This window comes from Amblyomma maculatum, unplaced genomic scaffold (assembly GCF_055883805.1).
Source record: "Amblyomma maculatum isolate TAMU_Amacu unplaced genomic scaffold, ASM5588380v1 scaffold_18, whole genome shotgun sequence".
Classification (NCBI taxonomy): Eukaryota; Metazoa; Arthropoda; class Arachnida; order Ixodida; family Ixodidae; genus Amblyomma; species Amblyomma maculatum.
In genome coordinates, this window is record NW_028146743.1 from 2,671,433 (window position 1) to 2,688,086 (window position 16,654).

At 48.0% G+C, this 16,654-nt stretch overlaps 1 protein-coding gene across 1 annotated transcript; it reads right to left on the reverse strand.

The window, feature by feature from the left end:
• Positions 1-2,704: 2,704 nt before the first annotated feature.
• Positions 2,705-15,990, reverse strand: LOC146171719 (anaphase-promoting complex subunit 10-like). Its single transcript, XM_084586303.1, has 3 exons — positions 15,868-15,990; positions 15,336-15,498; positions 2,705-3,298 (listed from the first exon to the last, which is right to left on the reverse strand). The coding sequence occupies exons 1-3, from the start codon at positions 15,956-15,958 to the stop codon at positions 3,061-3,063; spliced, it is 492 nt and encodes a 163-aa protein (XP_084442429.1). The 5' UTR covers positions 15,959-15,990; the 3' UTR covers positions 2,705-3,060.
• Positions 15,991-16,654: the final 664 nt, after the last annotated feature.

Genomic DNA, 16,654 nt, shown 5'->3' on the forward strand with positions numbered 1-16,654 from the left:
CAAAAACCAAGGCATGGATAGCATAGTTTCTTGCTCTTACCTAGAGGGATAGCTGTGCAGCCATCTATGGGATTTTGCATGGAGCTTCCTGACGACCACTTCAGCCACCATGGGCGCCCAAAGCATCATGGGGCGCAGAGCTACCTGGTAAAGAGCTGCAACATTTGGCCAAACGTAATGCAAAAATAAACGTTGTTCTAGAATAAAAATGTCATAGCATTCAATATCGTGACTATAAATTGCAACAAGAGAGCGGAATAGCACGAAAGTGTAAAATTTCTCCAAAATAAACAATGGATCTCATTCCTATTGGCTAGGTATTGAGCTTTACCGAAATCAACATTTCGCACCTTAAGGCACGCTTTAAAAACGAAAAAAAATATTTTAAAAATGTGTACGTTTGCTCAATTGCTTTAGGAAGTTTTTAGTGGCATTCCGAAACTCAAAAATCTATTATTGGCATCGTCTGTTTTTGCGCCTTCGCTACTAAGGCATTTGCGCTCTATTTTTCTATGTTCGCGCCTCGGAATGATTATGACGATGAAGATGACGGGGATGAGACAGCTTAGTAATGTCACTATGTGTTCCTCCCAAAAAATCGGACAGTCCCGCAACAAGCAGCACACCGGCACGTGATGATTAGCATGGTGCTGAAGTGCAGAGCCGTCAGCTTTCCCTTTAGGTAAGGGTGAAAAACTCTGTGATGGATAGGATAGATAAAAGGTGTGATGGTGGAAAGGAAGTATAAAATAAAACGAATGTTTCAAATCAGTGGACGGCTCTAGGAGAGAGGCGCGCAGACAGGATAGCCGCGTAAAGTTTCAAAGTTTACACAACGCAAGATTGGCACCGGCACTGTGCTTTAAAAATGAGCCGCGAGGTTTGCGCCGTTTAAGAAACGCACGAGCGCACGCAATGGCCGCTAGGAAAAGTGAGCTCCCCGGCAGTGGTCTTTCGCCCGAACTGGCAAATTTGGGACAAACACAGAGGAGGTGTTCTTCGATGGTTTCCAGAGCACCGCAATCACTGCATGACCCGTCGCCTACAGACCGCTAGATGCGCTACCGGCGCACCGTCACTCGACTCGCGGTTTCTTTGTCTCAACTGTGGAGGCAAGCATGTGGGGCGCATCGTGAGACGCGCCTGAGTCAGCACGCATGCTGCTATTCCATGAGGGGCCCCGTCGCATCGCGGACCGTCTCAGCGTCAAGTAGCCAACTCCGCGTAGACCTGTTTCCTATCCTGACCGAGGACGCTGTTTCGGAAATCGCTTTCGCCGCAGTTGGCAATCCCGCTTCGGGAGGTTGCCGTCATATACTTGTCGGCCATGGCGCCCTGTTCGCCATTTTCGACCGCGCCTGCCGATGTTGGTCCGCTTGTCTTGTTCGTTACCGCCAATGCATCAGAATCGGCTTCATTACACCTTGTAAATTCTAGGTTTAAGATCGCGTCTGCTCTCAAACTTTACCTTGATCGTTGTCTGCAGCGTGGTTTTGGGTGTACCTGACGTAACGTTCACGGCCTCGGCTAGCGGATCGCACGCGGACGTCTTCGCACCTATAGCTCGTGCAGCGCTTTCTGCGTCGTATGCGGTCCAGAGAGGCGCCCTTTCGCACACACCGATTGACTCATTCTTTCCCTGCTCACTGCGCGCGGTACCGTCGGCAGAGGTGGGCAACCTTATGAAGGTCGACCTCAACATAAAAAAAAAAAAAACGTCAACCTCACGGAGTGAGGTGAGGTTGAGATTAGGTCGGCGAGAGCTCGAAATTGTTAAGTGAAGTCATGAAATTGGACCTCAACCTCACGCGTGAGTTTGAGGTTGATTGAGGCCGTTATTATGTGAGGTCAAAATTGTGAGGTCCAGGCTTTTTGCTGTTGCCGCGGCTTACTTCGAAAAGTGTCCCTTTTGAGGCGGAGTTCGAGCGTACCGCCGAGGTGTGTCCGCGGAGACTCTTGCATGGCATTCGGTTACTCCGTTCTTTTTTTTTTTTTTTTTTTTTTTTTTTTCATTTTATCGTGACCCCCCCCCCCCCCCCCTTTCCCCGTACTCTGACTTGTTTGTGCACATGCTTGGAGCCGACTCAAACACCCAGGAGCGCGCAATGCACTTACCGCACGGTGACCCGCAGTGCCTGTGTCGAATGCCGTACAGAAACATGCAAACAAGAGCGCGAAGAAAATTGTCTTTGCGCAGACGGCGCGGAGCAGTACTGTTTGTCGTGTACATGCCCGTTTCCAGGCGCTGACGTCACGGATGCTGCCTTACATTCGATGAAGGCCCCCAGCTACTTTACACGGAACCTTAACTGGTGCAGCGAAATTGTTAAAGAGCATGATGCTGCCAGATAAAAAAAAGGAGACCACGAACAAACCAGGAAAACGGGCAGAGACCGCCTGAGCATTTTATCGGGGTCCTCTCTTTGTAATCGTAAGCTATATTTATATATTCCCATCCTGTAAATTTATATTCTTATATTCCATAGAACAGCCTGTCTTTGGTCTTGTGCTTTTTGTTAACGCCGAATCATTGCAGTGTTGCATCCTTGCCCGAGCAGCGGGCCTGCTGCTTTCTCCCCCTGTTCAGAAGGCGCCGTCTACGGGAAGCTGGGGCCAAAGTGTTGCTGGCTCCGCCGAGGGGACCAAACACTCAGCATGGGCTCCCCCCTTTTTCCCCGGACATGGCAATGCCACGCACGGCTAAGTGCGGGTGCTCGGAGTAGGTAGTGTCGTACAGTACACATCAACACATACTTTAGCAGCTGCCCCTTGCGGCGAAATCAACATCTAAGAATTAATTGTTCACTGGCTGCATAGAGTAACAACAATATCAATGTCTTGGGCTTTTCCTAGAAGCCAGTTATTATGTTTAACCTGAGAGAAAACAGAGGCGGAAATGGCCAAAATGTAAACAAAAGACGTCAGAGCAGGAGGCGAGTGCAGAAACAAATCGCTTTAATTAGGCAGCTTACATTCGTAAACCCTTCCATAAAGGCATGCTGAAGGCAAGGTTGAAACACGCCATGGTAGGCTTGACATTACTGAGTGGTGAATGAAACGTTAGGCAAGAGGTGTGAAGAATAGCGGCGGGAGAGGCGTGAACACCTTCATATGCCGCATACGAGTGTCCAGACCGTTCATGTGGTTTTCCAACACAGCGATCTGAACATGGAAGGCACGAACAGGGCGGCCTGCCGAATCTCGTGGAGTGATCCGCACCCATCCTGTTGGCTCATTGAGGACGATAGTATCGATCTCCCGAAGATCGTGGAAAGTATATCCCACTCTCACGGAAATCCTGAAAACACAGATCAGAACAAATGTTAGCAGTACACGACAGTGGCACTGTGCGTTCGTGGTGCTACGCATGCATAACACAGAGGCTGAATTTAATCAGTGGTAGCTTCTTCGGGCAGCCTCAGTAGCCAGGACAGGGGATCTGAAACGGTTCCTCGTACTGCTTCGCGGGCTTCACGAGCCACCTACTGTAATTCCCCCTCTCCCATAAGCCTGGTTCCAATTCTTCTTAAGCGTGCGGGACGGGCGTAGTGTCTGGTTCTTTGAAACCCATATTTCAGTCCTCAGTTTCGCGCCGTCAGCGCAAGCACCGTCCACAGACCGTCGGATCGCGACAAGAAGCTGCGCGCCGCCTGCCTGCATAACATGAACGTTGGCGGGGGCTGTTCGGCCGGTGCACTACAAGAGGCGCCAAGTTGCGTTGTCATACCTATCTCTGGACATCCGGCGAAAAATGTAAACCTCGCATGGCTGACGAGGCGGCGCTCATACGTGCGCTCAAGCGCGCGTGGCGGCTGAGTGGACAGCACAGCCATGGTAGTTCACTTAAGCCAAGACAGAAAACCTGCGCATCTCGGAGCGATTTTCATGGATAGGGTTACCAACCGGAACGGAAACAGAATCGAAAACCGGAATCGAGCCCGATTATACGGCTGGAACTGGACCCGAACTGAACCCTAATTTTTATCCTTCACGAAATGAACCCGAATAGGAACAAATCGGAGGAATCGTTCCGAACTGGTTCGCGGTACGGAATTCCGTCCCACTTTGGCTGGAAACTTACGTTCATTATTTCCTAGTTTATCGCTGCTTGTAAAGCGTTCTTCTCGCCTTTTTCCAAAGCGCCACTGCGAACAGCAAATTACACTGAAATGCTGATAAATTTTCCCTGCCAAAAAGATGAAAATAACGAAGAAAAAAAGGAAAATATGTTGCCACATGCATAGCACCAATCTCTGGCGGTAGGCTATCGTTTCATCCCGAACACGGGAGGCCGCTGCACTGCGCATTGGCGCAGCTCATGGAGAAAGTTCCCTCATTCGAGAGCCTTTCTAGGCTGTGGAAGAATACCATATAAACCATAACATGAGCTCCTGATTTAGATAAATATCTATATATCCATCTACAACTGAAAAACGAGATGAAGGTTCTGTTTTCACATATTTCACGCAAATGATTTTGCTTTCCTGTCGTTCGACGACGTCGCAATAACTCACATGGCACGTGCATAGCAGCCATATGCGATGCGACGCCAGCAGATGCAATTTGGTTGACGAGACTTAAGCAGCCGACGCTGATGGTGGGAAGGCCGCATTGGACGGCAATTTACCGCTCTGTTCTCGAGTTGTACCTAACCTCAGGACAAAGACGATCCCATAAACCGATTTCCCCTTTTGCTTTCTCTTGATTTTGTCCATATCGATGTCTGCTTGTTTTATTTGCCTTGAAAAGTGAAAATATGCCACAGTGAAGCTCCGATGTTCTACTGTGAAGACTGAATGGAGAAATGAACTGAGTGGACTTACTAGTACGAGTATTAATTCTCAAGATCTGTTTAGTGTGCTATCGTTTTTGCCTGTAAAGCTACGGTGTCGAAAAAAAAAAAACGAAGTCAGTTTAGAAGAGTGGCACTGAAAGGTAGATGTGCACCATTGAGCGAAAATGTAACTATGAGTAACCTGTTCCACGTGCTGCGCGGTGAAGAGGGTGGTCGGGACAAAAACCTTGAAAAACAGGGAGAGGGACGACGTCAGGCGAGCCGAGGTAGGCTGCGATTAGGCCTCAAGGAAAAAAAAAAAGCAGACGAGGGAATGACAGTAATTGTGCAATCGGTGAACTGCAGTGTGAGACCTTCGATATTCGTTACATTGATAAGCGAGGAAATGTGCCGAGCAAAACAGCATTTGGTCGCCACATGGAAGCGGCTACGTAGGATCGCCCGCAGCGATCATGTACCGCTGCAGGCTGCAATACAATCTCCCCATAAGAGTTTACAAGCCGAGGATGAGCCTGAAGCGTTTCTTCTGGGAAGAGAAAACTGCCTGGAAGGACTCGGAGCAAGCATCAATTCTCAGAAAGCGGAAGTACAGAATCTGCTCTACACATCTGAAAAGTTGCTCAGAATAAGAAGACTCGAGTGTCTTGATTTTGTTTGTTTGTTTGTTTGTTTGTTGAGTTTAGCATCCCACAGCGACTGACGTTATGACAGACGTCGTAGCGGAAAGCTCCCGAAATCTCGAACACCTGGGGTTCATTAACGTGCACTGACATCGCACAGCACACGGCCGCCTAGGTTTTCGCCGGTACTGAAAAGCTGCCGCCGAGGCTGGCATGCGATCGCGGTCCCTTGCCCACAGTAGTCGAGCGCCCTAACCGCTACGCCACCCCGGCGGGGCTTACGAAATTTAGGGAAAAGGTGCCGAGCTCAGAACTGTATTCCGTTCGCTGTGCCATCTATACAAGCCAACGTCGAGAGAGCATTTTCTGGACTAAATCAACAACTCTCGTCAAGTCCCATTCCTTCGGTATTTCTATGCTGGTACTACTAAAACTTTCATCGCCAGCAAATACAGGATAGGTGTCAGCCTACCTGCCTAGACGGCGGTCTGAAGTCCTTGGACCCGGTGGAGTGTTCTGCCAGTCGGATTATACGCAGCTGAGTTTCGTTGTGTGAGCTCAATAGTAGAGTCTCCCAAAATTCTGTTTTTGTGTCGTGATTTATACTTTCGATTTCTGGACACAGCCATTACATATGTACCAGATCCGCCTTATCCTCACATTATTTGCACCTATGTGAAAACTGTTCTGGGTACCGATGGCTAAGGGTATGGATTCTGAAAAGACTTTGTTTGCAAGCGCCTCCAGATGCTTTACTGGCTGTTATTTAGTGTTCTATCTGCCGGGGGGTATTCTACCCTATGTAGCCGATAGTGCTCAGTAATCTCTTCATAGCTGACTAGCTTGTCCCTGCTTGCAGGAGGTTCATAGCCTACCCGGAAGGCGAGACCGTGGGCAAGCTTATGAACTCCCTCATTTCCTTGAAGCTGGCAGTGGTCAAATCAAACCGTTGGCAGCATTTACTGAGCACATAGTAAAATATTTGCGAGCAGCCATGATGTCATGTCATGCTTGCTGTAAATTATAGGACCAAACATACCAGTCTAGCCTCAGAGTGGTTCTAGAAGAAAGTATATAGCGCGCAGGTGCCTCAGAGTGGTTCTAGAAGAAAGTATATAGCGCGCAGGCAGCCATGACGCGCAACACGACGGTGACCGCATCATTTCGAGGCCACAGGAAAGAGACAATTAGTTAATCCGGATTCTCCGGCGAATACGATAATGACTGCGATCCCAATACGTAGCGGAGGGGACATTTGTCAGCGCCTTTCGGCCTACGACATAACGGGTGCGTTTGCATTTCACCTAAACAGAAGAGAAATGCAAAGGCATCCGCGTGCTGTGTGATATACAGTCACAAATATGGTATATACATCTTTGGTCTTGGCATGTGTGCTAGGTTTGACATTCGTATGATTTCAAGATCTTTGAGTAGGAGCCGGACGGAGAGTTGTTTTACAAGTAGTAGAGGTTTCACTCCCAACTGACTGAAAAATGACCGTTGGAGTTCCTTGTCCTAAACTTGTCTAGGGCATGCGGTTGTGATCCGGTAGCGGAGTAGTACTAAGGCGTGCTGCGGTGTGCGAGCGGGCGGGAAGAACGAAAAAGAGTGGCCTGCTGAGAACACTTTTACTTTGACTGAGCAAATCATAATTATTATCATCACACGTAGTCATCACCGGACCTGCACCGCACTCTTGGACACAACAGCTACGCGGGAGTGCGAGAGGGCGAAGTAAAGTCGCATGCGCTGATCACACTCAGTCACGCAGTGAAGACAGCAGAACAGCAAGTGGACAAGACCGCATTTCACGGTTGGGGCGTGGAGGATCAAAAAAATTACTCGCGAGGAGGCGCTTGGCGCTGTTCCGTGTCAAAATTTCGCAGAACCGTTCATAATAATGCAAGACAACGGCGCGAAAAACGGTGCAGGGAGGCAAGAAGCGACTAACACAAAACGGACCGAACTGGGTATATTTATACAGCAAAGTGAAAAAAAGCCTAAACTAAAACAGCGAACCGAAACGATCACTCCTAAGTGGTTCATATCTAATTGTAGCCTACCTCTTGCTGCATAAGCGAAGCGAAGGCACGCTCAAACATTTAATCGCGTTTTTGTAGAACAAATGTTTCGCAAGTTCATGTGATTGCATAATACAAATGCGAAGGATTTGTACCTAAAAAAAAAAAGGAATACATTCACAGGTTGCCAGATGCATGGTTAGTGCGATTCGTGTGTCTATTGTGACATCGACTGCATGCTGTCTCAACCTGTTGCTTAAGCAGCGGCCGGTCTGGCTGACATAGGTAGTTCCATATGGCAGAGGTGAGAAACATGAACCAACGGAATGGCTCAATAGTCTTCTCTTTTGCAGAATAATTTACCTTCCATCGGGAACTTCTTTTCAACGTTTGTTTTGCACCATTTGCCAACGTACGTCCGATTCCTAATATCGGAGACCTGACGGGCAAGGATGCTTGCGTATTAAGCCGAGAATGATTTTATTCCGTTGAAGTTCAGCAGGCTGGCAAGACCTTTCCCCCGTACTATACGCAAAACGTCGGGCTCTACAAGATTTTAAGTTCCGAATCCTGGAATAAAGTCCGGCGCTCTTGCGTCTCTTGTGTGCTTTACAGAACCACCTGAAGGTTGAGGCAGAAGGCGCTTTTACCAAGCCTTACAATCTGCTGCCCAAGTCGCTGATTGCATGAGGCGCAAGATCGCAGCCTTCATTCCCAGGGAACCTCGTTGTTCCCAAGCCCAGTAAGCTACTCACATATTGGGCAATCAACAAGTGTCTGATGCGGAAAACAAAGCGCTTAGCCAAGGACCAAACTTTTGGCTACACTCTCAGCTTGGCAGAGTGGAGCTGCTTTCGCTTGTGAGAGAGCGCATGGCGAGGAGGGATGCTGAGGAGCTGGATCAGCGAAGGCGTCGACGTCGTAAGGGCAGCTATATACAAAAAAGCCTCAAGGCACAGACGACGATCGCCTTACTCCAAGCCGCTAGACAATAAAGGCGGTTTCTCTGTGATGGAATGGGACACTTACAAACAAAAACAGTCGTGAAGATATTGCAGGTAACTTCTGTGCTTTGTAAAACGTGAAAGTTCAAAATGTCGAGAGATGAAAAGCAGTGCAAAGAACTGCAGTTAAACAAGCTGGCTGATTAATCAATCATATCAAGAACCTCAGCTAGGCGCTATATATACCTCGTAAAACCAAATACGAAATTTTCTTCTTTCTAGCAAGGTAATTGACAGCACTCGGTCGGCTCTGTTGCAACGGGCGTTATCATCAGTGACGGTTAACGACCCGTTTCCGGTTAAAAGTGCTCAAGAGGTCACCGATTTTTTTTTTTTTTCATAACCAAGAATCCGGCGGAGATGTGTGCTCTTTCGGTTCACCTAAATAACACATATTACTCCTTTGCAAGCAGAGTGCGATGTAGTCACAGAAAACCGTGAAAAAAAAATCAGCCAGCCGATTTCAAAACCCCTGTGGCGTAGACACTGCAAGCTTTCTTGAGTTACTGTCCCATCTGCGCTCTGCCTTCGCTGAATTTTAAGAAGAGGTGACGCTCAGCATAGAGGACGTGCATAGGATCTTGTATGGCGCAGACCAAAGTTGCATGATGTCTATACTTATCGTCTTCGTGAATTCGGGCAGCGGCTACTCTAGAAGCGGCGTAGCCAGAGGGATTGTGTCGGTGTCAGAACACCCCTCGAAAATTTTCGAGCTCTGCATAACCCCAACAATTTAAGGGGTGAAAAAAAAAAGTGGAAAATCTAAAGCGTGCATGAAAGACAAAAAGCGGAAAAAATAACTACGACATCTTGCCGGTTGATAGGAGACAACACACCTTCGCACGTTGCATTATACGGTGAATAGACGGAGGATTGGTTCTATTAACAGCGTTTAACATCCAAAGCGACTAAGCCTATGAGGGACGCCGCTGCAGAGGACTCTGGATAATTTATCCACTAACATCGCACAGTAAACGGCTGCTTTGCTTTTAGCCTACGCTGACCGCAAAGATTACATCCGCATACTTGAATTCGGCAGTGGAGCGTACTAACCGCTCAGTCAGCGCGGCGGGGCACATTTCCGCATTGGGAGGCTGATGGCACAGGGTAAAAATAACCACAGATCTTTTATATTTGCGGTTCGAATGATTTAGAAACTATGCTGGTGGTAGTTCCCGTATTGTAACCGGATGTAGAGGGAAAATAGAGAAGCAGTGGAGCTATGTCGTGTACACGTTATCCTACCAACCACGACACCACTGCTCCAGAGGCTCTCTTAATTTTTACTTCTGAGAACGTTCGAATGACCTGACCTGAAAAATATTCTAAAAGCCACTTTGGACCACTAAAGTGCGATGAGACGAAAGCCATTATGGCGCGGTGGATCGAAGCCCGCCATTACGGCATCTCTATCTGCCTCTCTTCTTTCATGTCCACCTTCCTCCCTTCCTTTACGGCGAGGTAGATCATATGTGTGAGCGGAGATACTGCGCCTTTCCTATCCTGTAAATCAATTTGAAATTCCGCTAATGCCTGATGTACTAACGCCTCCTAGACATCTTGGTCTGCTTCTGTTTGCTGTGTGGTGCGGCGTTCGAGGAAGCATCAAATGAAAGGCGCTGCACGGACGCCTGGATAGGACGCCCGCCGGGGTCAGCTTCGTCTATGCATGAATAGCCTGGTGACGTCATGACCTGTCGTGACGGTACATGGCGCATCCCTTGTCTAACACAACCTGCATTCCATTGAACGCATCAAAGTTCACCGGCGTCCTATAATTAGTTTACATGAAATTAAAGGCGCAGTATCTGTCACTCGCGCAATCCCGCTATCCTCACGGTAGACAAGGGGAATTATGATGAACGTTTCACGATTCGGGGCATGACGCAGTTGGTGAAGTGCTCAGCTGCAGGATCTAAGGGATTGAATTTCAATTCCATATGGAGGTAAGGTTTATTTATTTATTTTTAACTATCTCTATCGAAAGTGTAACAGCCTCTGCTGACAGCTCCTGCTGACAACGATGAGGCATTAAAGGCTTACGCCTCAAAATAAACAATCCCTCTCTGCTTCGCATTGTTTTATAGAGTGCTGGTTCCTTCCATCACAGAAGGCCTCTCATCCACCTTCCTAACTCGTAGCAGTGGCGTCGCTGGGATCACCAGCACCCGGTGCAGAGTCTCGGCGCGGCACCGCCCACCCATCTCCGCATTTTAAGCGCCGGATCGCATCTTCCTTTCTACCTCCTCTGTCCTCATGCTTTGCTTTGAAGTCATGTTCTCTATGCACCCAACCACGCAATGCGAGTGGCTTTGTTTTGCCTTTTTAATACTTAGATGCAGCGATTGTGCCCCGCGACTGATAATTCTGAAAAACATCAAGCACATATTTCCGAAAAAGGCAGAAACACTAGCACGCGTAAGTTGCGAGGAAACACACTGAGCAAGTGGCTTCAGACAGGTGATTGCCCAGTATGAATGCACACATTGTAGTTGGGTGCCAAGCAGAGCCTTTCACATGCCACATGAATAGGTGATAGTCTTCTACTTTGCATCCTCTACATTTAACTTTTCTCCTCTTCTTTCCTCCAAAAGGTGCAAGTTGACTTCCGCATTCAGACTGCAAAGTTATCAATGCAGATTGATGCGATACCAAAAGAAAATATTAAGCGCGAAACTACTTTTGTAGCTGGGAGACGGTGGGCGTCTCAAGGCTCATTTGCTCTTTTTACGCTTTCACTTGCGTTTCTCATTTTAATCATTATTTTACGTTTTACAGAGAAAAAAAGTAAGAATGGCATAATGCACTAGTGAGCACCCTTGGCTACACTTACTCTAAATTCCCCTTTTCAAACACCTGGCCCTGCTAAAGGTGCCATCCTACTCATTTTTTTTTCTAGTCAGCGAGTGATCAGACTTGTCATTCCACTGAGCAATAGGCATTCCTTGCCTTTCAGCTGAGCAACGGCGTCAGCCACCGCGGCGCCAACTCGTCGGAGGTACGCTGCAATTGGGGGTTGTCAGTTTACATACTCAAGAGACGCTCACGTGTGCTTCAAGGTTCACACAGTCGCCGTCCAGACGGGAATTCCCGGCGCAATACGTCAGCCGCTAACAATCGTCTGATAATTCCACAGCGAAGAAGATTCCGCACTGCACATGATCAAGCTGCGGACAGACACAATCACTGACACAGGCTGCGGACATTAGGATATTACGCTCAATGCGACAGCAGTCTGAACAGACATATTACGTTTTTTGCGCTTACGCTTACGATCCTTACGAGCGATACGCAGTCTGAACGTGGCTTAAGGCGGATGTGTGACTGGGCCGAGGAGCCAGAACGGCATTGGAGATAAATAAATAAACAAGACAAAAGGCATAAGACTGTCGGAGATATCTGCCAGTGGGTGTCGGCTAACAAGCTCCCGCGCATGGGGTTTCCGATGCGTATCGAGTTAAGGCTGGTGTTTCCAGCGTGGTACACGCACGTGCACATTCCCGGTCCAGTGTTAAAAGGGCGTGGAGGCACTGGCATAAACTTAGGCATGTATTTTCAAGCTCTCATCGGAACAGGATAAATCCTTCTGATAAGATCACACTTGTCAGTCAGTGTCTCAGCGGCACCAATGCACGCATATGGGCGTCTTTACACAACAATCCATTTCGCCCCCCCCCCCCCCCCCCGTACCTTCCTCTCTCTCACTGCCCAGCTGCACCCACTGAGCGCTGCACCCGGTGCGGACAGCACCCCCGCACATCCCTCGCGACGCCACTGACTCAGAGAGTTCTGCGACCTATAATACTGCGTAAGTGCTTCATATATTTGTACAGGTCGATTGTGAGGAAGGCGGAAGCCAAAGAGAGACGAGGAAGGCAGGCGACTGTTTGCCAGTGTCAGGTGAGCAGCCAACACGAGCCTCAGCCCGCTACACACGGCAGCTGTTAAGTGAAAGCGAGCGCGCAACTGCTCCATGAAGAACCGGACTCATCTGCGCTACTTAAGAACTGCGTCAATATGGCGCGGCATGTGGTGTCCAGCGTCTCATAACTGCATGCATCACGGCTTCACGAGACACCTCGATGAAGGTGTCCCGGATTACTTCTATCGCCTGGCTTGTTTGACAGACTCATCGACGCATGAATATGCGATCAACAGTGGTGCGATTGCATACGCGACCTGGACATCATCATCATCGTCAGCCGGACTATACCCACTGAAGGGCGAAGGCCTCCCCCGTTTAACCTAGTCCTGTGCTAGCTGAATCCATTGCACCCTTTTGAATTTCTTAATATGATTTCTCCACCTAATTTTCTGCCGCCCCCCGCAGCGCTTACCTTCCCTTGCAATCCAATTCGTTACTCTTAGAGACCATCGGTTATCCTCTCTTCAAACATGTCCTGCCAATGCCCATTTCTTCTTAATTTCTTCTAGAGTAACTTGAGTTATTTCTCTGATCCACTCTACCTCTCAACATTACACCTACCATTTTCCGTTCCATGACCTTCTGCGTTGTCCTCAACTTAGAACCCTTTTGTGAACCTCTAGGTTTCAGCCCCACAGGTCAGTACCGGTAGGATGCAACTGTTATACACTTTCCTCTTGAGTGATACCGGTGAGCTGCTATAGTCATAATGTTTGAGTACCTTCCAAACGCACTCCACCCTAATCTTATTCTCTCAGTTATTTCCTGTTCGTGGTCCAGATATGCGGTCACTACCTGTCCTAAGTAGGCATATTCGTCTGCCACTTCCAATGCTTCGTTACCTATTTTAAACAGCTGTTTCTTTCCCAGGCTGTTCAGCATTACCTTAGTCTTCTGCATAATAATCTTTAGGCCTACCTATTCTGCTACTCCTGTCTAGATCATTGATCATTAGTTGCAGTTGGTCAACTGAGTTTCTTAACAAGGCAATGTCATCAGCTAATCGCAGATTACTGAGGTATTCTCCATTAACCCTGATATCTAACTGCTCCCATTACATGTCTTTGAATACACTCTCTGGGTAATCTGTAAATAGCACTGGGGAGATCGTATCTTCTTGCCTAACACCTTCTTTAATAGAGATCGTATCAATTTTTTTATGCAGAAGTATTGCTGCTGTGCAGCCCCTATAGATATCTTCCAGTATTTTCACAGATACCCTGATGTCGCTATGCCTGCATGAATTCTGAGGTTCCGACCGAATGAAATGCTTTCTCGTAGTCATTGAACGCTAGGTATAGGGGCTGGTTATATTCACAGCACTTTTCTATCACCTGGTTTATAGTGTAGATATGATCGATGGCACCCTTTCCAAAATCCTGTTTGATCCTTTGGTTCATTTAAAGTCTAAGGTTGTCCTGATTCTACTAGCTATTGCATTGGTAAATACTTCGCACGGAACTCATAGTAAACTGATTCATCTGTAATGTTTCAAGTCCTTAGCATTCCTCTCTTCTGAATACAGATAATATTAGCATTCTTCCATGATTCCGGTACTTCCGATGTCGTCAGGTATTGCGTAGACAGGGTGGCCAGTTTTCCTAACAAAATATCCCCTCCGTCCTTTGAGAAATCTGTAGCTAACTGATCCTGCGCGGCTGCTTTTCCCCTCTTCATAGCTTCTAAGGCTTTCTTAACCTCGTCCTTCGTTACTGGCGGAACGTCTGGTTGCTCTTCTTTACAGCCAATTTCATTCTTGTCCTGACTACTTAGGCTACAGCAGAGGTCCGTTTATAACTCCTCGACTACCTTAATTATCTTGTCCGTGTTAGTAATGGCAATACTCGCCTTGTCTCTCAGTGCATAGATATGATTTTTGTGTATGCCTAATTTCCTCATTACCACTTTCAGGCTACGATCGTCCTTTAGAGCATGCTCAATTTTTCCCATGTTATTCTTCCTTATGTCGGTCACATTGCGCCTACTGATTTGCTTTGATACCTCTGCCAATTCTATCCAGTCTGTTGGGTCTTGATATAAGCAACCTATCATCAAAGCGACCGCGGAGGGGAGAAAAAAAAAGATATGCGACACACATTATGGCTCATTCATATTGAAATCTTACATCCCTCAAAGACATAAAGGCTTCTTTTTTTTTTCTTTTCCTCAGACAGAAAGCACGCATCTTCTCTTTCATTTGGACGCATCATCGCCTACCTAAATATCGCATGTAAAACCATTATTTATACGCTAGGGGCCACCAATGGAGCCCGTATACACACAGCTGGGTCAACGTAAGCGTCATCTGCACGCCTTCACACACGGCTGACACCAAAATGAGACGCGCCGCGGTTTCCTCGAGCAAAGCTACGCCATAAGGCATTGTAGAATGCGGAAGTATGATTGTAACTGGATCGTGTAACGTGCGACTGAACGCGCCTATATGTGGTCGAAAATATCCGGCCTATGAGAGCTTTGGCTGAAATACAGAACACTACACTGTGCAGAACACTACCGACGTCTCAGTGGTGGCGCCTCCGTTTGTGTCTGCATGAGCTAGCCTCAAAATTAGTACATGACTGCTATTTCCATTAGGTCTAGAGACACCAATATGGCATCAGGCCCGCGACGCAATTATAAGCGAAGAAAATGCCGTTCCAATCTGCGCTCCCGCGTGAAACCTTTGTCGAGTAGCGGTGCATGCCGCCGCGAGCTCGGACCACTTAAACACTCCTCACGGTGCACCAGAGCAGCATCGCGTTTGGACTCGGGGCGATCACAAGGAAAGCTGCACGCTCTCCAGGACGAGGACCCGGGGAGAACAAAACGGGCCTACGAGACTTGGCACCAAAATGCCGTGACCACGCATCCCACATGTGTTCGGCGTTCGTGTCGTCCACAAGACTTCCTGTCGGGCTACGTCTTATGCGATAGCGTAAAGTGGTCGAGTGACATAAGCCAAACTAATACCTTTTGGGGGTGTAGATTTGGTCACGTCCGTAGTCCAGGTACAGACATATCGCGTGAATTGGCATTTTCCTTGCAAACTGAATGTTCACTTCATGTGGCAGAATCCCGTCCGATTGCCAGTAGGTGTCGAGGGAGTCGTCTAGCAGCTGATGGATGCCATACCCTGCGAAAGCGTGCGAAGAAGAGAGGTTACTTCAGAATCGCCTGCCACATGGATGAAGGAAAAAACTTAGGAGAGGCCCTGACGTCATTTTTTTGAAGCCGGCGCGGCCGCGCCGCGACCCAACGCTTCAACATCTCTCCTCCTCCTACCTAGGGCCCTTAACACTGCTGTTGCTAGTGGCCCGAGCTTTCATAGCAACAGCGTCGCCGTTGCTAATGGCCCGACTTGGCTAACCCTAAATTTTGACGTCACTTCCGCCACACTCTCTCCAATTCATTGGGAATGGCAAGGGTCTCTCCTAAGCTGTTTCCTTCCTCCATGGCCTGCCAGAATTCGATGTTCACTTGGTACTCGATATCAAGAGCTCACTGGGCCTGCAAGATGAGAGGGACCACACGGCTTGTTCTCCGACGTCCCGGACACCGCGCTCCATCTCCAAACGTGGTACTACAGCGTTCATGGTCCTAATAGGAAGAGAAGGAAGGAAAGGGGACAGAGTCAAACCCGTTAAACAGATGAAACGCAGTACAACGCTCGCACGGATCTAAAAGAAAGTTCCTACTCTTCCCTCGACCCTATGAGCAGGATGACACAGATGAGTGCTCATTTATACGTTGTGCGGATCAAAACACCCCTCTTGCAAGGCGGATAACGTTACAGTGAAAAGAAAAGAATAGGCTGAAATTGGCCGCGCGCCAGTATCCGCGGGCTGTCGTTATTGAACTGTCATTTAGGTGGAAACACGAGAACGAGACCACGACGACATGCGGTTTGGATCTGCTCTAAAATACATGTGCCTCATCAACCAGCCCCCACCTTGTCTAATTCAAGCAATATTCAGCTTCATCAGAAATTAGATAACAGCGAGGCCCGACTGCGCGTCAATGCTGTTCACTCTATAGTTCGTGCTGCGCTGCCACCAACTGGAGCAAGCGTGGAGACATTCTTTCTCTTCTGACCTCGGCATAACGAAGGCACTCCACGACTGATAAATAAATAATTGTCACATAAAAATACCATAATTACTCTTTTATTTTCTGAAACGAGAAGAGCGTGTTTTTTTTTTTTTTCCTGAGAAAACCTTTCACACTTGTGAACAAAGAGCGAGCGGTTTTCGAGAGATGAATTTCCGGATAGACTACATAAAAATAAAAGG